The sequence below is a fragment of the Pungitius pungitius genome, chromosome 12 (assembly GCF_949316345.1).
Source record: "Pungitius pungitius chromosome 12, fPunPun2.1, whole genome shotgun sequence".
NCBI classification, from domain to species: Eukaryota; Metazoa; Chordata; class Actinopteri; order Perciformes; family Gasterosteidae; genus Pungitius; species Pungitius pungitius.
In genome coordinates, this window is record NC_084911.1 from 20,015,086 (window position 1) to 20,037,328 (window position 22,243).

The 22,243-nt window shown below is 46.4% G+C and overlaps 3 protein-coding genes across 3 annotated transcripts in view; 2 read left to right on the plus strand and 1 right to left on the minus strand.

Annotated features, from left to right (window-relative positions):
• The window catches only part of LOC119221035 (meiosis inhibitor protein 1), a 43,057-nt gene extending 33,239 nt beyond the window's left edge, over window positions 1–9,818 (minus strand). The window contains exons 1-8 of the mRNA XM_062565860.1: window positions 9,441–9,818; window positions 8,995–9,314; window positions 6,256–6,395; window positions 5,825–5,975; window positions 5,506–5,629; window positions 4,123–4,173; window positions 1,863–1,936; window positions 1,240–1,345 (exon numbers count right to left, since the gene is read on the minus strand). Coding sequence (XP_062421844.1) covers window positions 1,240–1,345; window positions 1,863–1,936; window positions 4,123–4,173; window positions 5,506–5,629; window positions 5,825–5,968 — 499 coding nt within the window. The 5' untranslated portion in view covers window positions 5,969–5,975; window positions 6,256–6,395; window positions 8,995–9,314; window positions 9,441–9,818. The remainder of the gene's footprint in view (window positions 1–1,239; window positions 1,346–1,862; window positions 1,937–4,122; window positions 4,174–5,505; window positions 5,630–5,824; window positions 5,976–6,255; window positions 6,396–8,994; window positions 9,315–9,440) is intronic.
• Window positions 8,413–21,349, plus strand: LOC119221036 (ankyrin repeat and fibronectin type-III domain-containing protein 1-like). Its single transcript, XM_037477435.2, has 20 exons — window positions 8,413–8,594; window positions 10,403–10,604; window positions 10,918–11,185; window positions 11,275–11,475; window positions 12,529–12,642; window positions 12,909–13,006; window positions 13,386–13,476; window positions 14,116–14,223; window positions 14,582–14,681; window positions 14,943–15,072; window positions 15,239–15,358; window positions 15,556–15,662; window positions 15,909–16,023; window positions 16,289–16,455; window positions 16,797–16,974; window positions 17,078–17,240; window positions 17,750–17,916; window positions 18,015–18,219; window positions 18,323–20,976; window positions 21,215–21,349. Exons 2-19 carry the CDS (start codon window positions 10,443–10,445, stop codon window positions 18,994–18,996), a joined length of 3,168 nt encoding a protein of 1,055 aa, XP_037333332.2. The 5' UTR covers window positions 8,413–8,594; window positions 10,403–10,442; the 3' UTR covers window positions 18,997–20,976; window positions 21,215–21,349.
• On the plus strand, window positions 20,943–22,233 carry LOC119221038 (GTPase IMAP family member 7-like). Its single transcript, XM_062566231.1, has 3 exons — window positions 20,943–20,976; window positions 21,215–21,912; window positions 22,009–22,233. Exons 1-3 carry the CDS (start codon window positions 20,943–20,945, stop codon window positions 22,231–22,233), a joined length of 957 nt encoding a protein of 318 aa, XP_062422215.1.
• The last annotated feature ends 10 nt before the right edge of the window (window positions 22,234–22,243 follow it).

Sequence of the window (22,243 nt, forward strand, 5' to 3'; positions counted from 1 at the left end):
GATGGAGAAAAGCCAAAGTGTGAGAGAAACACTGGTGTTGACCAGTGAGATGCACAGGGAGCCAGGGAGGGAGAGAAAGTGCATGAGTGTGTGAGAGGGTGCGCTGGCCCTGTGTTGTCACTGTCACGTCGTTGTCATTAGTCCAAACAGCCCCACCGACACTTGTTGAGTGACAAGACTCCGTCAATAGGGGCGGCCGGCGTCTAGCGTCCCACCACAACGCCCCACCACTGCCACAGGCTGGTCATGGGAAACTCATTAAAATACACCAAGCCAGACACATGTTGCATAGTAAAATCACTATGATGCCTGCTCATTTGGCACAAAGCTCACAGTCACCCTCGTAAAAACAAGCATTCAGGCACGACACAAAGCTACAACACACACACACACACACACACCAATACAGACACACATGGTTGAGGTGGACTAACAATGCTCATTCAACCGAGCGGAGCGCTGCTTCAGGAGTTAGACAGACATGATACAGGTGTGGCTTAGATTGAATCCATTCTGCCTCACAGGATTTTAATTATATATATATATATTATATGATTTTATATATATATATATATATACTGTATAAATCCATTTATATGGTGAATGACATGTATTTGTAACTTTTTCAGCTGGACCGGTTATTTCAATGCAGCTGGAGCCTAATAGAAAAGGTCACGGCGGCCGGAGAGATTGAGTTGGGAAAGTACCACGGAAAGGATATGAAAAATATGGTTTTGTGAATTTTTCAAAAGGGGACACAGCACGACTATTTCTATGCATTAGGGTTGGAATTGAAAAGGTCAAAATAGGCTGTCGTGACCAAAATGTGGATGTCCCTATGCAGAGAGAAGGGATACTGAAAATTTAATTATCTTTCACAGCTTTCGATTCCATTCAAGTTGAATATATTTCTAGATCACAACTCTCAAGGTGAATTGCCCCGGTGACGTATTATTTCTGAATCCAATTATTTTAGAAGGCCCAGAGAAGCCATCTGAGATCCGGCCAGATGCAAACTCATTTGCAGTTTTAAAACGGACCCAAAGCAATTTTCAATGGATTAAATGACCTGGCCTCAAATGATTATGCAACTTTCTAAATGTCGTAAAACTAAATAAGTAAATCCATCACCCTCCACTAAACAACAGTATGTTTCAAAACAGTGGCTTTTTTACATCTTTACTGACAGTAAGTGCTAGTCGAAGTTATTAAAATCACAATGAACACATGAACACTCACCGTACTGAGTCACCAGGCTGTTGGCCGTGTTCGGAGCTGCTTCCACTAGGTTTCCCAGGAAGGTGAAGGTGGGCAGGAGATCCTTCATGCCGAGCCCATCGCTCAGCTGCACAAAGGAAAAGCACAAAGTGCAAATCAACAACACATACACAACAACGGAAAGGAACATGGTACGGGCTACATCCACAATGTAAAGCCTACCAGCATTTTATAAAGTGCATTTTTAGCAGCAATGCAGACAATGAAAAACAAAGAAATATCCATTTACGAGTTACAACTAAAGCAGCATTTTTTAAATGTTTAAATATTTCAGTGTTTTCAAACACTCAGAATTCAGTCTAGTAACCATGGACACCTGCGTGCACCTGCCTGCTGTCCCATCAGTACACACAGCTTTACTGTCATCCAGCCGCAGCGCTGGCTGCTGTGTGAGGGTCCTTCTGACCCTGCCTCCCCCCCAGGGGTGACATCGCAGCAGCAGGAGGGACACAAACCCAGTCTGTCTGCTGAAGGACGCCTTGTGGGATTTACGAGTGCCACGAAACATTTGAGCACGTTGATGAGTGTCCTGCGTAGAGGAGCAGGTGTGTTGCATTGTGCGTCTGTGAATGTGTGTGTCCCACCTGTTTGGTTATCTCGTCCAACACAAAGCGGTACGACATTTCGCTCTGGAGCTCCAGGAGCAGCTGAACCAGCACTGAGACGCACAAACACACACAAACGCACTCATTTACACAAGACAAAAACAATCATGTACACACATAATAAACTTCGGCATTGTTTCTAAATCTTCTTTATAATATTGATATATATACACTGAAGGGGGGGGGGGGCGTCGCTTGTTATATTGGTAGAGGAAACACTGTTTACAGATGTCCGTTGAATCTTCCCAACTGGAACTTGTTCACGTGCGTTGTCAACAGTGCAGATCTTTTTGGAATAAACCATGTCCGACATGTCGCTTTTAATTCACAATAATACTGAATGAATACTGACGCCATGCCCAAGATCAAATATGTTAATGTATTCACATCAAATCATAGATTAAGGAACAATAAATTGATCACAGCAATCAGTGTAGAGGTCTTCTGCTTCCTTAAATTCAGGTCTGCATTCGTCTTGGTGCTTTTTACCAATCACAATTACCTTGGATCATTAGCTTGATATTCAAAATATCCCTTGTGATGTACTTATTCAACCTCAACAAATTTGGGGTCAAATTCCAAGCCAGCAAATGATTAATGTTTAGATTCTGTCCCCAGGAGATTCACATTTTCACAAAGACCAACTGCACGTATAATTCTCAGCTAGTTGCTCATCACAATAGCTGCTTAGCTGATGTTATAAAGGCTGTGCAAGATTTCTGGCTTTCTTTCCGCTTCTTCGTCTTCGGTTTCTCCATATACACTCACACACAAAAAATGCATTATTTATGATGCTCAAATGAGTTTCACAATATGTTCCTCACAAATTATCTTTCCAAAGTGCAAAACCAGTGTCCAATTTAAGCACTCTCCTTAACTATTACAGCAAAGTGTTTCCTAAGGCATTTTGAGAAAGCTACCAGAACATCAATTGCACTTTGGAAGACAAATGTGACGGGGCAGTTAGTTCACTGTGAGTCCAACATTAGGAATGAATCTGCATGCAGCAGCATTAACTGACTAATCAATTCTAAGAGGAAAGATACAGCAACGAGTTGCAGTGAAACAATATCAATAAAATGAGGTCAAAGCCCTCAAAAAGCAGTACATGTAAAGACTGCAGGGTAAGTCAATGTGAGATCACCTTGGTTACCGGCAGAGAGTATTAGACCGTTCTTGTGTAAGTGTCTACATTAAGAGTGACTCATTGCCTGTGTGTGTGTGTAGTCTAACAACTAAGTATAAAAGTGTGTCTTTGTTTGTGAGCAGGCTGCAGAGTAGAGCTGTCTAAATTGCTCAAAAATGACTTTTGAATATTCGCTTATATATATATATATTCAAATATCTGGTAGCCCATTGTTGTTAGAATTGTTAGAAAGTCCAAATGATGACTTAAAAAGTTGGAATTATGACTTAAGATATGCGCAGACTCCTTTGTTGTTTGCTATATTGACTTTCTAACCCTCGCGACAAATCCAGCGACCTTATCTGGTTTAATTGGAGACTTTTGAGGTGTCTGACGTGAAAGCACGTATTGTTTTGCTGTTTCTGTCACAGAAACCTGGAGGCTTGCAGCAGTCCAGCTGCAGTCACAGCGCAGAGAGACACACGTCACGTCCAGACTGACTTTCCTCGTTGAAGAGTCCCATAGGTTGCGCATTAGGCAATAACATAGTAATGGTAACGAGACATAACTACTTGTATAGGTTTCTTTTTCTTACATTTCTTTTAAGTTAAAACATATTTAACATCATATTACCTACACAAAAATAAGTAAATTAACTAATGGCCAAGATCGCAGAACTTGTTTAAATGAACGACAACAATGAAAAAATGCTGAGTGCTGATCAAGAAATTTGTGCAAGCAATTTAAGGTCGCGATTCCCAAATATGGCAGGCTTCATTCAGTGTTCAAAACTAATATTATTAATATTCATTTAAGTTTTTTGAGTACATTGAACGCTCCAAGCGAGCTGTGCTGTGGTAAACCTCAAACCGGTGCATGAAGCGGATGGAGCCCGTTGTATCTAGTCTATTTTATTCATGCAATTTAAAGTCAGTACAGTAGCGCGCCACCCGCAAAGAGGACAGTTGCGTCGCTGCTGCCGCTGTTTTTTTTGGTTTTTTTACATTTGAATATTAATTTTCACATTTGAATATCTGTTTTATAGATTTGATATTCGTTGACATCCCTACTGCACAGACACCTTATCTAAACCAAAAAGAGGCATCTCTTCACCTTGGTCAACCTTTTCGAGAGTGGCTTGGTCCTCCACGGTGTGAAGCATCGCTGGGGACAGAACAGACACAGCTTTAAAGAGCACACTTTTCAAACCTATTGTGATTTTAAAAAGAGAAAAGAGCAGGCTAGATACATGAAGAGGGAATTAATTAAGTCAAGAAATGGGAGCTGGATAAAATAGGGGACACAAAATACAATAACAGTCATGATATTGAGTGCTGAGGTCTAAATGAATCACACTGTACCATCTGTACCCAAATGGAACCTGTGTGACAGACACAAATCTACAGCCTGCTGCATCAGTCTGGCAGGATGTCATGGACCAAGTGTGTGATGAATACAAGAGCTGTTATGACTGCTTCTGCAAATACTAGCCTACAAGCATGTAAAAATCAAACAAAGGGCATATTTTTTTATTGGATTCTGCTCTCGGTGGCACATGTGAAACTGAGTTCAGTGAACCATCTCACAAGCCCTGTAATGACTCTTTGGTGGTAGCGTTTGCTACTTTTTCCAAATGGCACAATACTTGCGCTGTAATAACCTACTGAAATCCAATGAGTGCGAGTACAGCTACTCTCCCTGTACGCCGGCAGAGTGTAACTGGCTTTACTCGGCAGTTGTCAAAATATTGATGACTTTATTTACATCCAAGGCAGATGGATGGTGCTGGACCAATTGCTAAAATATTCTCCTTAATCATTGTATAATAATGTGATCATCGCATTGGTCTGCAGTTGTATACTCTACTCATAGCCTGGTAGGTACAGAATATTTCAACATTCTGAAAAATGTAGTAGACAATTTTTACATTACATTCACATTTGATTAAAAAGAGCAGTTGGAAGAGCAGTATACGCTATATTACTGGTAATTAATGAAGGTTCAAACATCTTCTCAGTTCAGTAAATGTAATGTATGTATGTACGGAATTGATTCCACTGATGGTCAGTGTTTACTTTGATTAACATGAAAGAAAAGAAGTGAACAGCTCGTCATCTCTGTTGAATTTGTTATTATTTCTGTAAATTGCTGAGATGCCAATAGTATTGTGATAAGATATATGGTTTATGAAATTTGATCTTGCAGAAAAGCAGTGCACCGACTGCAACTACAGCGGAGATAAATTTCAAGACGGCAGCACATACATGCAAACTCAAGCCAGTAAGATGTCTTGAATCACCGCTGCTGGTTCGCGATGGGCAACCCCAAACAGAGTGTACAATGCTGTGTCACAATTACTGTTGATGCTGTTTGTTATTAGAGTGTAATATTGGAGACAATGGAACAGGTGGAAGATGACAGCCCAGTGCTTCAATGTCACGTCAATGTCTTTCATTTGCTTCTCAAGTTCATGCTGTGTGATCCACGGTTTCTCACCCAATAGAGAAGCTGTAAAACGCAGAGAGACGCTGCTGTCCTGTCGGAGCAGCTCTCTCAGGGCCCCCGGAGAACATCTCAGCACCTGGCAGATACCGAGCAAGGCAAAAGACTTCCTCACCGACTGCAGCAGAGAGAGAGTAATGGGATGGTCAATAAAGCCCATCTATCAAGGGAAATTACCAGTATAATGTGTTTTCAGTAAATATTTTGTGATCTACGAAGTACCTGTGACTGAAAATGTACTTGCAACGATTTAACCAACACAATGCTGCCAAATAACGGAGTGATTCGCGTTAGTCTGGTTCATGTTCCTCACCGAAACATCTTGGCTCTCAAACAGTTCGATGACGCAGGCCACACAGAGCAGCAGCCCGCCCCCCTCCGCGGGGCCCAGCCGCCCGCTCCATTTGGGGTCATGCCGAAAGTGAATCTTGTCATAAAATATATCCCCACTTGACATGTTCCACCTGTTGAAACAGAAAAAGTCTTACTATCGAGTTTCAAATCATTGTGCAAGTCATGCAGCTGAATAAAATCCTAACTTTCGTAGCTACACGGCTTGAGTTACCAAAGCAACGTTAACATACGACATTAAGCTAACGTTAGCTAATTAGCATCTCGCATCAAAAACAAACGGCAACTTCAACGTTTAGGTATTTTTAAGGAACACGTTTTAGAATCAATTGTAGCCTACGTGTGGACAACGCTACCACAAAACATTACATGAATGGAACTGGGTAAACTTGCCATTAAACTCCACGACCAGGTAATGTATGAAGATGGAGGTAATTTGAGCAGCTTCGTGAGGCGCTCGTGATCAGGTCGCGCGCTGATGGTGCGTTCAAATCAACCCCGGGAGTCGGAATTTTCCACGTTGAAATCTGCTTCTTTTTAGAGAAAAGAACCCATGATATCAGAGATTGTTTACTCAAATAATATGGTGAGATGTTTTTTAATCAAGTTGAATACAGAACAGATTTTTACAAAACAATTGTAGTGGGAACGAATAGACAAGTAATTTTTTTAACAATGTTATGACCATTCAAGGTCAAGTAAAAATGTCATCTTTTTACATAGACGTTTTGCTTTTCGTTGTTTGAAGAAGTGAGGTCAACCCAGTCAAATTAAAATAAATAAGTACAAGAATAATTGAACAGCACAACTACGAATAACACTGAATTTACAAAGCCCAGAGGTAAACACAGGCCTTGCTATGCAGTGAAAGTATCTCAATTTAATATATGACATTTCATAAAATTATATATATATGAATTGACTCAATATAGGTTCTGTGTGTCTTCTCGTTGGTTTGTTGGTCCACATTTTTGGGGTAGTACTATCAAACGTTAAAAGGGTATCAAAAGTCTTCAAAGTTCAAATCTTTTCTCATATCTTTTATTTGACTGAAAGGCATAAACTAATTTAAAAATTACATTACATGTCATTTAGCTGCTGCTTTTATCCAAAACAACTTACATTGCACTATAAACCATGCATTACATTTTTTGTCTGGGGAACAATTGGGAGTTAGGTGTCTTGCTCAGGGACACTTCGACATGGCACATAGGGCAGCCAGGATTTGAACTGACAACCTTGCAGCTCCCAGCGCATCACACTACTCCATGCGCCACCATAGCCCCAGTTTGATGCAGATGATGCATCAGTGTCAATTTAGCCTCCAAGGAAAGTCATTGCTGAATAACATGCTGTGGATAGTAGGATGCATGAGACTGTTTTGAAGTATCAGTTAACGGTGAAGGCCACAATTTAGTTATCGCTATGACAACCGCAACTATCTACTGATGGGAGTATGGGGGCGAGAATCACAACCAACATGTCAATTTATAATCTCTCTCTACTTCCACCTAAAGAGAGTTCATTGCACATCAAAGTAGTGCATGACATAAAGGAGTCAGCTCAGCTCTGACTCATGGGCGCCAGTGTGTGTTTCTTGTGACAATGTGCACGAGTGTGTGCACGAGTGTGTGCACTCTTGGGCTGTCTCTCAAGTCTTAGAGTGAGTGCAGGAAGTGGTCAAAGCTTTGTTAAGCTGACTAAAAAGAGCAGCATACCTCAGACAAGCAGGAAGAAAATAGGTCCTTTTGTCCTCGGACAGGAGCTAAATACATCAGTCTCAGAGTCTTATTGGGCCCAGAGGGAGAAAAAAAACAGCAGAGAAAGACGCAAAGAGCCCTTCCCACCATTCAAGTGGGAGCCGATGCATATCCGTCATCTGTATTTGACAACGTTTTCACACAGATAATTCTTTGGGGGTCAATAAAACACAGACACAAGTGGAGTCCTAACATCTCCCTATGGGGGAATTTGCTTCTCTGTCATCTGACGTGACATATTCTGAACCACTTCCTGTGTATAACCCCTTACATACACACATAAAGATCAGTAGTGCTAGACACTCATGCTCCCCCCCCCAGTCACGTATACAGCATTGCTGGAGGCGTTGAGCAGCCCTTATTATAGAACCATACCTTTTTCAAATCACCAACCCCCACACACCATCACTCCATGCTTTCATTATGTTTCCTGTGACATGTACAGGTCATGTAACAATGGCAGCTGTTCCAACTGTATCACAAAGGTAATGTATAGCTTCTTAATTATGGGAAGTATAGACTCACTAAAAGTTGGAGGACTGTCTTCTGCTTGCTAATATCAAGCTGCTTCACTGCTCAGACAATAGTCTCTCTTGCTCTCTCTCTCTATATATATACATATACTGTATATATTTATGTATTTATATTTATATATTTATCTTAGCGCTGCTTTCGAGTGCGGTATTCAAAAAAAATTTTCTAAGTTGTTGGTTCTGAGAAATGAATGAGCCAAAGTAGGAAGGGGGCGGGACCAACCACGCGCTTGGCTGTGCGTGCGTGCGGGCGTGCGGGCGCGCGTGCGTGGGAGAAGCGCTAGTCCGTCACTCGGCTGCAACGATCCCCCTGTGAGGTGAAGCCTCTTGTGAGGTCCGGTGGGTTCCATGTGACTAGCGGCGGGTTTTCGTTAGAAAGAACATGGAGAGGCAGCAGTGGAGAAAAGGCCAATTAAAGAGAGAGTAGCAGCGACTCAAGGTAAGAGAAGAAAAACCACTTTGAACTGATAATTGATTGACCCCATTGCTCCACTATTAACTGTGGCTTAGGTGTGTTTGTCCGTGTGCCACATAGTACTATTAGCTACTGTAGTATCTGTAATATATCGGTTTATTGTAAGTTTACAAACGCAAAACAAATCAAAACGAGTTTTGGTCTTTATCAGGTTTGTTGGAACTTTTACGGATGATTCAGGTCTATTCGCCTAGTGAGCTGAAACATTCATATCTGCGCTCATGTTGTTCATTTGAACTATCGCCATCTTACGTTGACTTCTATCTGCCTGATGCAATGTGCCACTGAATCATTTATTTATATTGAAGTCACTTGAGTTTTCATACACTCCCTGGGAGGCTGCTGTCCCTTGTGGTTTACTTACCCAAATAAATGCACTGCATTCCTTCCTGTGGGATTAGAAATATTATTCATCCGATGTTTCCAGGAACAACTTGACAGAAACAGAAAGTTTGCAGACACACAGCACACTTTGACCTCAGCGTGTGACGTTGGAAAACAACAACATCACCACAACCTACTGGCATGAAAAAAAACACAACGACACGTCGAGTGCATCTGTGTCTGTGTGTGTGTGTGTGTGTGTGTGTGTGTGTGTGTGTGTGTGTTTTCACGGCTCAGCATATGCTCTCCTTGAGTAACGCATTTCTCCTCCCAGGTGTTCTTGTCTTATCTCTGTGCTGCCTGAAAAAGACAAAGACAAACACTACAGCTAATCTACACTGTTCCATCAGCACTTTCCACAACTGATGTGGGACATAATAAGTAAACAAACATGGCAAAACTGTACCAACAACAACGCCAACTTACAATGTGAGCCAGCATCCCACATGCAGGCGGTGCGGTTACTGTACACACCAGTGAGGTAGCAGGTCCAATGCTACTGTGGCGCTGAGCCCTCACATTCTGTCCTCAGAGACCCCCGACCTGGGGAGGACTGGATTCCACACTGCTCAGCACGCCGGGATTTAACAAAGGTCAAACTAACAAAACAAAAGGAAATGTGAGGCTTTCTTTTTGGATGGAAAAGTGGTGATGAGAGCTTACACAGAGAGCATAGTGTTTGAATGCCCCCCCCCCTTGTCCAAAGATGCCCCTCGGGGAGCGAGATGAGGCTGAAATGTGGAAAAGAGAGACGAGAGAAAGCAGTGAAGAGAGACAGTGACACATGTAAGAACGAGGTGATGATTGAAGGTGTGGGGGGGGGGGGGGGGGGGCGTTATGCCCACTGCATTTCAATGTGTTTCAGGGGACGGGGGGGAGAAGACAGGTTTTCAGGGTAATAATGGAAGCGCAGTGACATTGATAATGATCATTGTCTCCCAGCTGATGCAGGGGGACATCCGTATGCACTGTGTGGGCCGGGTTTGGGCTCCTCCACTTTTCATCAGTTAATTGGTGTGATAGGTCGGCTGCTTAGCCCACACACAGCGAACCGTGTCGCATAATATCCAGTAACAGAAGGAATAAAAGGGAGAACAGCAAGAGACACAAATGCAAATGCTGCGAGGCGTTTGTTTCATCTGCTGCGTTGTGACTTTTATCTTTTTATCCAGCGACACTCTGCAGGAATCAGACTCATTCCCAGCCTGCACTCCTCCAGGTTTCTGATCACTTTCACTTGTTTTGCTCATATCGTCTCTACTCGTTCGCCCCCACCAGGTCACTTTTCTCATCACATCTTCCCTCTCTACGGCTCTTAATCTTACCCTCTATCCTCTATCAAGGAACCCATCCCTCACTGCTTTTCCTGCTGTTTCCCTTCTCCTCAGCGACCCCCCGCCTCCCCCGTTCTCCCCGTCCTCTCCCGCCATGTCCGTATCCATGGGCAACCCACTCCAGCGCCGGCGCTCTCTCGGCCCGGTCTCACCCAAACGCATCTACAGAAACCTGTCCGTCAGACTGAGGGGTGGCGAGTCATCTGTTGCCAAGGAAACGGACGTTCCCAGACGCCCGAGGAAGCCTTCAAACGCTGTAAGATATTCCACGCCCTCAATCTGAGGGGGGTGCGGCGACTTTGACTGAGATGTCATCCTGTCCTCTGGCAGGCTGTCTTGATTTGAAAATGAACGAGATCTCATTTTTGAAATTACACGCTGAGTCTGTGTAACCACGAATACATTATCCAGACTGCAGCTGTGATTTACGATTCGATAGATGTGTCCTCGGCCACCCCGTCGCCTCCTTCCTTTGCTCCCACCTCTCTGGTTTAATATGAATTCTCGTCTTCTGTGTCACTCCTTGTACCCGCCCGCCCGCTGCTGGCCGCTCACCCGGTGCCCGTTAGTACCAGACCCTGTGGGAGGCAGTGGAAAACGAGGACACCCTGGCTGTACAAAGCCTGCTGTCCAGAGACAACGTCCACTGTGGAGGAGGAGGAGGAGGAAGCAGCACAAGGGAATGTGGAGAGAAGAAAGAGAAGACCTGGGAGAAGGATAGGGGGGTGAACAGGGTGAGCGAACAGGGCCTGGTCCCCCTGGACGTGGCCGCCCTTACCCACAATTCCCCTCTGCTCCACGTGTTGACCAAGGCGGGGGCCAGCCATAACCCTGTTTGTAAGTCTCCCGAGCACTCTGTTGGAAGTGGGTGGGGTTTGATTACATGCAAATTGACCCGCTCCCTCCCCACTGCGCCCCCTCCACAGTGTGCCGGCCAGCAGAGTGGGCCTTCAAGCTGGATGCTCTGGTGGCTCTGGCAGGCCAACGGGTGGAGGAGAGGAAGAATGAGTTGGTGAAGAAGGCCGGCTCGGGGCCTCAGGCACAGGTCGAAGTCCACAGAAGCATCTGTCTCTGGAGCCTGAGGCTGCAGCTGTACTGCCGCATGAGACGCAACTTCCAAAACACAGGTCAGTGGTCGGGTCAGCGTGTGGCATTTGGTGAAGTGAAGCTGTGGAAGCAAACTAGGTCAGTGGCTTTTGTCTGGTTCTGTCTTCACAGTTCTCTGCAGCGAGAAATACTGGTGTTCTTGCCTTTTTCATCCTTCTTCAAATTCAACAAGGAAAAGCCACCTCATTTCTAACCCCCCTCCACATATTCCCCCTCGTCCCCTTTAGCTGTTCAGCCCCACCTCGCTTCAGTTTCAGTTTGCCTCATCTTAAACATTTGGCTTTGTTCTGTCCACCGGCTGCTTGCTTAAAAATGGAACCCTTGGTGCCGGTGCATATACATGCGTAGAAATCCACACTCGGAATGGCGACCAGGCTTTGCATCCTCCTTCCTCTCCCTGCACCGAGCTGCTCTCCCTCGCTTCTTTAAAAAAAGAAATGATGCAATGATGTCCCCCCTGTGCCTGAGTGGCTCTGTATGAATGTTTCTCCTCAGCTCTTATTCTGTTTATATTTCAAACACCTTCAGTTCTCCAGACTGTTGTATGATCACAGTGTTCAATCTGACGTTTTGTGCTTGGTGCACAGGTCTTAATCAGGATGAAAGGGTCAGCTTAAAGCCAGCTATAAGCTATATATAAATATAGACGAGTGAGAGATGTGCTCTCACTGCAAGTGGCCCGGTGCTGGGGTTACGGTTGTTGTACTGGTACTGGGAGAGTTTGATGATTATTGAAGGAAAAGCTCTGCTCGCTGACTCTATTCATAGGACAGCAGGTCAGAGTGCAGAATGTGCAAAAGAGCAGTTCACACAGAGCTGGTGCAGACTGAGACCAAATGCAATAAAATAACAGAGCCAAAGATATTACATTACATTTTATAATGAAGTAGAAAAATAGTGTTTGTAGGTATAATAGAAAGATGTGTAGTGTTATTACGTTAAATTATAACAGCAGTGCACTGGTTCTAAATTGTTACTTTTAAATCAGAAAATAAAAGCGATATATTAATAACCCAGACTATATGATAATGATTGGATTTTGAACAGTGCTCTGTTTGAATGTTCTACACCAGAGCTGCCCGGGCCTCCCAGTCACGTGTCCATAGTGGTGACCAGCGCGTCCTCTCTGTATGTGGTCATCAAAGAGCCAGAGGGGGACGCCATCGGGCTCATCACCCGCTACCGAGGTACGTGGGGCATTACAAACCCTTAATATACTATAGCTAAAGAGAGGTTAAATGAATATAGTCAAGGTCACGTCATTCAGGCTGAAGGTTGTAAAAGCCACACTTCTCTATGTTTGCTGCTTGGCTTTACAGCTGCTTCATACTTTGCAGCAAAAGGTAGATTAAGTTCTCCAAAACTGTAAATACTCAAAGCCTTAGTTCTCCCATACGGGGGTTTGAGTAAAGCCAGAATAATCTGTCAGTGAGATTGTGTGTTGTGTTGGCAGTGGAATGGAGCACCTCAGCCAGCTTCAAACGCATCCTGGGCTCACCCCAAGTCCTAGAGACCAAGAACCCTTCCTACAGCATCAAGGGGCTCACAACAGTAAGTCAGCCAGTGGACCCGCACGCACACGCACGCGCACACGCACACACACACACACACACACACACACACACACACACACACACACACACACACACACACACACACACACACACACACACACACACACACACACACACACACACACACACACACACACCCACCCTCCGGACCTGCACACAAACTGTGTTTATTGAGCTCCAATTGTGGCGGACTGTGCACTTCCCATTAGAGAGCACTTACATCAGTCTGAGGCTGCCTTACTTAACCAGATGAATTAATAATGACAGCAATATGTGATTCCTGTGTCCCGGAATAAACGATTTTATAAGGTTAATGCACGGTGATAATTTGTCCGCCTGTGCTTCTCCAAATGCAGGGAGTGCATTACTTTGTGAGAGTGAGCTGCTATAACGTGAAAGGATGGGGCCCACCTCAGCGCTCCGCTCCGGTCAGCGCCGCCCCCTCCAGTGAGTACCCCCGACTGCACGCTGATGAGTGCGGATTTACGCTGCGAAAGAGCTCCATTCGTTTCCTCTGCGTCGTCAAGTAATGGGATTAGTTGGCTGACATCAGGCTTAATGTGAAAAGGTGCATTTCACTAACGGCTGGCAGATTAATGGAATTTTAAATTGTGCAATTAAAGATGTCAGTGGGACTCAATGGGCCTTGTGCTTTTTGGCCTCGTAATCTCTCTCAGGCTCTCTTTCTCTCGCTCTCTTAGCATCACCTGCTGTTTTTTACCATTTCAGAACCGTGAAAGGAAACATTGTCACATGTGTTTGAAATTGAAAAATCATGGCGAAAAACATATATGCAAATAAGTCTGAGTACAACCAAAGTTGTGATGTTCAACATCGCCAGTTCAGTAACACAATTTGACTTGAAAACCGAATTGAACTTTTACGGTGACTCGAGCAGCTCAGAATGATTCTGCATTGAAACGAATCCATGGAAACAGATGGTCTCACACACGTCGCTTTTTCTAATCACAAAGATCAGAAACAGAAGCTCTCAAGATTCTCCAGCAAGATGACTTCTTGAGGACTTCACCCTAATTGCATAGAACCAGAAAGCGATGATTGGTTTCTCCCTTTGTTCCTGTGCAGGTTGGAGAGAGTGCATCGGCGTGAAGTCACAGTTCAGAAACCACGAGGACCTCGTGAGGAAACTGTTGGTCGATGCCAGAGAACCACATTACAAAGGATTCTGCATCGGTAACGCCCGGGTCTTTGGTGATGGAACAACTGACTCGCACTCGCACATGCAGCTACTGTAAAGCCAGGAGATGTCCATATATTTATCACCACGGTATCCCAATAACCAAGGGAAGAACAAACATGTCATCCTTGTCGGCTGATTCGCATATCTTTTATTCCATTTTACACATTTAGCACTAAATGGGAGCAAAGTCCCAATTGTTTTGCATCATTTTTCAGCGGCATTTCATATCAGCGGCATGCACAGAGGATACTGTCTCACCCCCTCTCCCCCATTCAGATATGACGTGCATGCTCAGCAGATAGAAAGTGATCCAAGTGATCCTGACTCATGCTCCTGTGCTCCGCTCCACAGAGAGCCCCAAGCCCCAGAGTCCCAGCAAGCGGCTGTCTGTGTCTCGAGGCATCAAACAACTGTTCCAGTCCGCCACCAAGTTTGTTCGTCTCCTGCAGAGGTAGCGCTCCGTTTGTCTCACCTGTCCCTCTGGGCCTTGAGCGCCGTAGTGTATTACGTAATGTGAAACCGACCACAGCGGTGTAGACCACAAAGTCCAAACGCGGAGCTGTTACGGTAATGAAGTAGTCACATTAAAGATGCTGTAGACACAAAGTCAACCATTGCAGACTTTTGAGGTGAACTGACCTTCACAGTTGACGGATGAGAGTATCGACGTATTCAGAAAACCCGATTGTGACCTTCATTTTGTTTGTTTTAGGGGCGTGTACTTGGCTACTGTGTTCTATCACAAGGAAAACATCCTGGTGACAGCTGAAGATCAAATCCCACTGGTGGAGATCCAGTGCTGCTCCACCTCCATCATCCATGACTTCCTTTGGTTTGCCAAGGTAGACGGTCAGAAGAAGACATTGGAGACGTTGACTCACCATGACGTGAAATGAATACACATGTTGTTTTTTACTGTCTCATCAATACTGCAGATGTACTCATTCAGAATGAAGGCTGTGGAATTGTCTGTGTAAATTGGAGTTGAAATATTGATTTTCTCTGTAGTTATCCTGTGCATGGCACCAAGTGCCCTGGCTCCAGCAGGCCCTGTCCTCTGCTCATTCATCGTCCTCCTCCCTCCTTCAGAACAGACACAACATTTTAAGAGCCATTTCCCAGCTGCAGGTAGGAAGTTAAGCTGCATGATGAGAGGCATCAAAATGGGTTAATTGCTCTTTGAAGATCTCTCCTTGGTTTCCTATCTCAGGCTGCATACCTGTAGAACGTGTGCTACTGTGTCTCACTGCGTTAATCCCCAACATCCTCACAATTTATTCCTCCGCATATTTCTGTTTCACACCTCAACCACTTTGATCCTTCAGTCTTCCCTGGGCACAATGGACCTGGGCCAGGTGTACTATGAACCTCTGAAAGACCGGCAGGGCAACGTTGTGCTGGTGACTCTGAAGGAGTTCCCAAACGCGCCCAGGTGAGGAAGGGCCCTTTGTTCCCTCCCGTTCTTCCATGGAAACAAAGCATTTTTGATCAGCCAGCTTGGCTTTATCAATAGGACTGGACTGGAGATGATTTCTTAATCAGACATCGGGCCGGGCTCCCCGAGCACAAATACAAAATGAGGAGTTCTTTGGTTTTTCTGACATCATACTGGCTTTGTCGTACCAATATTAACTAACATTCGTTGGTGGCTCCATGTGGACACACTTCCTTTTAAAAGCCCCCCAGAGCCTCCGCTCCACTGGATGCCCCTGGCTCGCCTGGAGAAGAACCGCGGCAGAACTCCTCTGGTGCCCGAGCCCACGGCCATGGACATGCTCTACGACCAGCTCAAGGTGGGCCTGCGTTTGAGTAAAAGAGAGGCACAGTGAGAAGGTCCGACACCACGAAGCGGTGCGTACATGTAACAGAATGAAGCGAGCGCTGAGTGCACAGTGGGCGAGTTCATCGACTCATTCGATCGTCCAGCCGTGGTTTTTCTCTGGCCCTGAAAAAGGCAACAGAATCGATCCAGCCAGGCAAAAAACACTAAACCGCATCGGAACACTGCATCGTGAGAACAAGTCCCTAACCCCCCGTCGGCTTCTCTCTGTCGTCCAGGAGAAACTGACCCTCCACAGGCACAGCATTCAGTGCGCCAAGCCGGGTCTGTACGTCGGCATCCTGAAGCTGTGCAGCTCAGTGGAGCAGATCCGGGTCCTGGTGCCCCAGAGGCTGCCCAATGTCCTCTGCCACACACGGGTCCGACACAACGCCCACGTCTCCAGGTAAAGCGGTCTGCACAACGTTGAAGCTTCAACATCAAATCATACTTTGCCTTTATTGAGCATGTTCCATAGGTATCCTATACAACAGTTATTGCATTAAAAAAAGGGACATTTCAAGTATGGTAATAACTTTCCATACACCAACAAGGCAGCGGCCTTGTAACTGCATGACTGCGTCAAAGTATCATAGAAAAATCAATCCAGAAACCTGAGAAAATGCTTTGGAAAGGGCTCTGCCAGAACATAAAGTAAATGCAAAAAAACATCAAATACAACTTCATTTAACGCTATTACACCTTTTACGGCAGTGTCGTGCTAACTGCATCCTCACTGCGTGACAGGGAGGAGTGGGCATGGCTTCAGAGTCATGTGTACACCACGACCAATGGCTGCGCTGCGAACCTGCTGAGCAGCGAGGACGACAGCGCCCTGGAGAGCGGCGCGCTGGGGGAGTTCATCATGTCTCTGAGAGTGGCCGTCACACACCTCCTGACGAAGCTCAACATCCCCCTCTACAGGGTAACAAAGACCTCCCCCCTCCCTGAACCACTCTGGTTTACGATTACTGTGAGCTCCGTGGTGATGTGGGGGAACATGACGGGTTTCTCCGTGTCTGTTACAGGCGTATCAGTACGGCGTGTACACCCGGGAGCTTCTGCACTTTGGGGACAAGCTGTCCATGCTTCTGCTGCTGCCCCCCAGTGAGGACTTCAGCTCCAGCTTCTGGCCTCTGGTGGGGACAAAAGAGCTCGGACTCACCATGCCCCTGCAGATCTTTGAGCTGGGTAGGGGCAGAACTTTAGCTGTCCATGGACACGGGATCTCTCTGACAATAAGAGCACAGTGTTGCACAGAGAAACGGCCCAAAACAAGGACAAGAAGTGATTGATCAAAGTGGAATCCAGAGTCCAGGGACGTTTGAGTGGACAAAAATAGCTTCACCGTCACAGGAGAAGCTTTTTCTCTTTGAGATCAATATAGTTTCAACCCAGTTGGAATTATAGCAAATCATTTTTGACAACCCCCCCAAAAATAATGACTGGAAGGTGTAATATGCCTGTTGGTCTCATAGAGATGAGTCACTTCTTTGGTCTTAGCACATGTAATTAGTCCAATGATCCTCCTTTTCATCCATTCTTTAGGGTTTATTTTGTCTCTAATTTAAATCCACCCGTCGCTTTGAACCTTTTGGAAAACTCCCACGCTAAAGGGTTGATGAAGAGCACTAATGACCTCCGAGGCCCACTGGGCTTCTCGTTTCTCCCTGTGATGATTTGTTTTTCCTCAACACCAGTTCACTTCTGGACCTATGAGCGCGACTTCCTGTCCCAGTACTGCCAGGCCTGGGTGAGGCTGGAGCTGGACTCTCATCTGGCCCAGCAGGCCCTGCGGGAGGCGCTGGACACCAAGGAGGTGCAGGAAGCCCGGGAGCGGCTGAAGCACATCACGGAGCTTTCCCATGTAAGATCATGACAGCAGAGACAAAAGAGCAAAATGACTGAATGTGATTTTATGTGGATGTGAATTCTATTCCACTTCAACTATACCCGGTTCTTCAGCGGCTCGATGTGGTGTGGAGGGACGCCCGCTGGATCATGGACTGTCTGCAGTGCGTCCGCTCCAAGCAGTGGGTCGGCGCGGTGCCTCTCGGCCTGGTGATGGGAGGAGAACCGCCGCCGTGTCCGGATGGGCAGGAGGAGGAGGAGAGCTTGACTGCCAGGCTGACGTGGCCCCATCGCATCCAGGCACAGAGAGCCACCGCAGGTGCAACCATGATGCGTCTGTGTGTAGATGAGCACCTTATTATATTCTTCTGTTTAGGATCAACATCTTCATATTCTTTTGGACGTCCCACATCTCTTCCCAGATTCTTTAGCTGGCGGGACTCCATCCAGCATCGTGTCCGCTGAGATCGCCACCCCATCAGGGATCATGGTTGTCCCTGCAGAGGCCACGCTATTGATGGAGGGCGTCGCGAAGGGAGGGTACCCTTTAGACATCAGCCAATCCAGTGTCGACCTGACGAGCCTCGGCCAGTCAGAGCTCGGGTTGGCCAGCGCTTTGGTCGAATCCGGCCTGGAGCCCGGCGCCGTCGCACAGTTTGAAGTGGGGGGCGCGGCTTTAGAAGCACAGGAGTCGTACAGCGGGGAAGAGGACTTTGCGGCGAGCCTCACTGAGGTAATGCGGCCAATGGAGATGGCAGAGCTGGTGGACATCTTGCCAACGCTGAACCTCATTGAGGAGGAGGCCCCCAGTGGCCCGTCTACGCCCTCAGTATTGGACTTACTGGAGAGCTTTGGGCTGGGGATTGGTGAAAGCGACCCCTTCTTTGAGTTTGAGAACTCAGCCGGTGGCGTGCGGCAGCCCGACCGGCTCCGTGGCGGCAGCGTGAAGGAGGCTCCCACAGTCGCAGGTGTGCCTGGCTCCAGCTGGGAGCCCCCTCCGGGGGACACGGAGCCCCCGCAGGTTCCCAGCAAGGGAGCGAGCTTTCCACCGAGAAACCAGGTGGAGTGGGACAGAGCGGCTGACAGTGCGTCCTGATAACAGCTCGAGCACCAGCCGCCCACGACCTTTGGTCCACTGAAAAAACAGCAGAACAGCTGATTTACAAACAGAAGAGCCCGGCTGTGTGAATGCTGTGTAAATGGCTGGGAACTGGTATTTTTACTAACTGTCCACTTAACCGCCGGGGAGATCTACGACTTCATACAACACGCGATTGATGTTATTTGCACATTTCTGGCCCTGTAGTTAAGCTCTAATGTCCATTATAGCGTATTGTTTAGGGAGCTGCAGTAGTCCTTAAAACCCCATCACTCACCACTGCACAAAGCAACGTTACTGCTGGATGGAGCTCGTAAACAAACTCATTAGAAGCGCACTCGCTAAAAAGCGATTATACTCAACATGTAATTGAATTGTTTCCTCTTGGTTTACCTGTTTGCACTTTTCACATAACAAAACATGCTAAAGGTTGACTTTACATGATTTGCCGTTGTTCTACCAGTTTGCCAGTTCTGATTTCAGAGTTCAACATCAAACTGAAGCCTCGATATCGAAAGACAAAAGAAAAGCAATTCAGATAAGAGAGAAACGTTGAAGACAAATGTCAGTGATGCCAAACTCAAGATGTCTACCTACAGTGCTGAGAAGGACATAGAGGAGGGTTTTTTTAATCCCTTTCCATTTCTTTAAGGATGTTCCTTCACTACAAAAGACCTATTCACAGTTGTTCAAAAGTACTCATACTTGCCTACTATGTAGCGTACACGTTACCACAGATGTTTTTTGAGTCTTTGTCGAGGAAAATGTGCAACACCTAAATTCACACATTCCTGTCAGATGGGTTTTGCTTTGGAGATTTGGCCTCACACAGAGTCCGTGTTCTGAATCACAGGCATACTAAAAAACAAACACGGTAGCTTCTTATAGCTCAGCGCCTTGTTAATTAGGAGTTTTGGTAGAAATAAGATGACTGCTCATGAATGATCATTCTGTGGTCCACTGGGTCGACACAGGCCACACTGTCGTGGATAATCCTATTAAATACTGCCCGTGATCAGAAACCGCTTCAGCCTTCCATGTTTCTCTTCCTAGACTTTGACTTCTTGTGTAAAGGAAGGAACGTCTGTACGTTAAGAGTACCACACCTCAAGGCCCTGCTGGCCATGATGTACTCAGAGGTTTTCACTTGTTTTAGAGGTTTGTCATGACATCCTCGAACTGACATCCTCGAACTCGAAGTCTAGATGCACTCGTTAAGGCCACACAACTCATTCTTACAGATTCTTTGATGACGATCGTGGTTCAGTGTGGTTGGCACATTAATCACATCCTAGTGATAAAGTAAAAATATGAGGGACAACTATTTGGTATTTTTTGTCATGTGATGTATTACATTTTCTACAAATAAATTTAGTGGCAGTTCTTCCTAACATTCATAACAAGGCATTTTTTCTCTTTTTCTATTTCGTTTTTTCCATTATGATAATTGTTGTTACCCATCACCGGTGTCACTGATGAGCTTGATCGTTTTAATGATCTAACACGTTATATTCTCATAGAGCGACCTCCATGGCCTCCGAGTGATTCATTGTGGGTTGATATTAGAAACACTCCTGTCTAGTTTGAATTATGTTGTTTGAGTGTCTACTGCCCCCTAGTGGCCACATCCAAGAACTACTACACCGAGTCATCGTCAGCATCTCCTGCTTCCAGTGTTTGGATGATCACGACGAGGATGACGCGCACAGCAGTCGGTTTGTCCAGCGTACTGGTGAAGAGCTATTTAAATAACTTGTGACTTTCCTTCAGGTCGTTTTCATATCAGCGGATTAATAGCGCTCCTCTGCTCTGCAGCGCCGATGCCCTCTGCGGTTTGGCGCTATTTCAATGACAAACGTCTCAGTCGCAGAGGAAACCTTGGACACTGCCTCTTTTAAGTTGGGTCAGGCCAGGCTAAAGAATATATGCTGCTTCCTGCTAGGATGTCGACATCTGAAAATGCTGCGTCACATAAAGGTATGTAGATTAGTTATTTCCACATAAGCTTCAGAGCAGCAGTGTGACTCTGCACTGCAGGCTATGACAAAGAAGGAAGTTACTAAACAGAAATAAAATACACAAATCCGTTATGAAAAGCGGAAATATGGTTTGAGATCCTCCAAGTAAATGTCTTATTCTTTTGAATACCTGCTAGAGGTTCCTATTACTATAAAATGATAATATCCGTGTACCATTTCATATCATCTGGCTGCAGTTGGTGAGGCATCGGAGGCTGAACCCCTGAGGATTGTTCTGTTGGGGAGGACAGGAGCAGGCAGGAGCTCAGCGGGTAACACCATCCTGGGCAGGTCGGCCTTCTGGGTCGCCTCCTCCCCCGGTTCGGTCACCGCGCGGTGCGAGAGGCGGTCCGGGACCGTCCACGGGCAGAGCGTCGCTGTGATTGACACGCCGGGCTTCTTGCACACACGGCTGTCCCCCGAGGAGGTCATGGCAGAGGTGGGACAGAGCGTCGCCCTGTCCTCCCCAGGACCCCACGGCTTTTTGGTGACCTTGCGGCTCGGCAGGTTCACCCAGGAGGAAAGGGACGCCTTGCAGTGGATCAAGGCCACGTTTGGACCTGGAGCCACTAGGTTTACCACAGTGCTGTTCACCTGGGGAGACCAGCTGCGGGGCAAAAGCATCGAGGACTTCCTGGGGGACAGCGACCAACTGTCCGAGTTTGTCAGCAGCTGCCGCGGAGGGTGTCACGTCTTTGATAACAGAGGACAGGACGAGACAGCGGCCGGATCACAGCAGGTGGCTCAACTGCTGGAGAAGGTGAAAGACACTGTGGCGAGCAACGGAGGCGGTTGCTATAGCATCAAGATGTTCAAGGAAGCGGAGAGGGCCGTCATGGAGGCGCAAGAGAGGATTCTGGGAGAGAGAGGACCTGAGGCGGCTAAAAACCGAGAGGTGCAGAGACCAGAGATGGGGAGGAGGAGGGAGGAAGAGGAGCTGAGGGAAGAAGAAGAGGCCAGGAAACGAGCCGAGAGGCTTTTCTGGTGCGAGTTGTTGACAGCTGTGGGGAGAGGCGCCGCAGAGGGAGCAGGGATCCTGGGGAAGGATGACAAAGGGAAGGCTGTGAGGAAGGCGAAGGTGGTGGAGAGGGCAGCGGCTCTGGCGGCGTCGCCGCTCTCCATCACTTCAGCCGCAAAAGCGGTGGGAGGAGCTGTGAGAGAAGGAAGCAAGGTGCTCTACAAACACAGGAAAACCTTCCGGAAAACACCTCATTGATGGAAGTGAA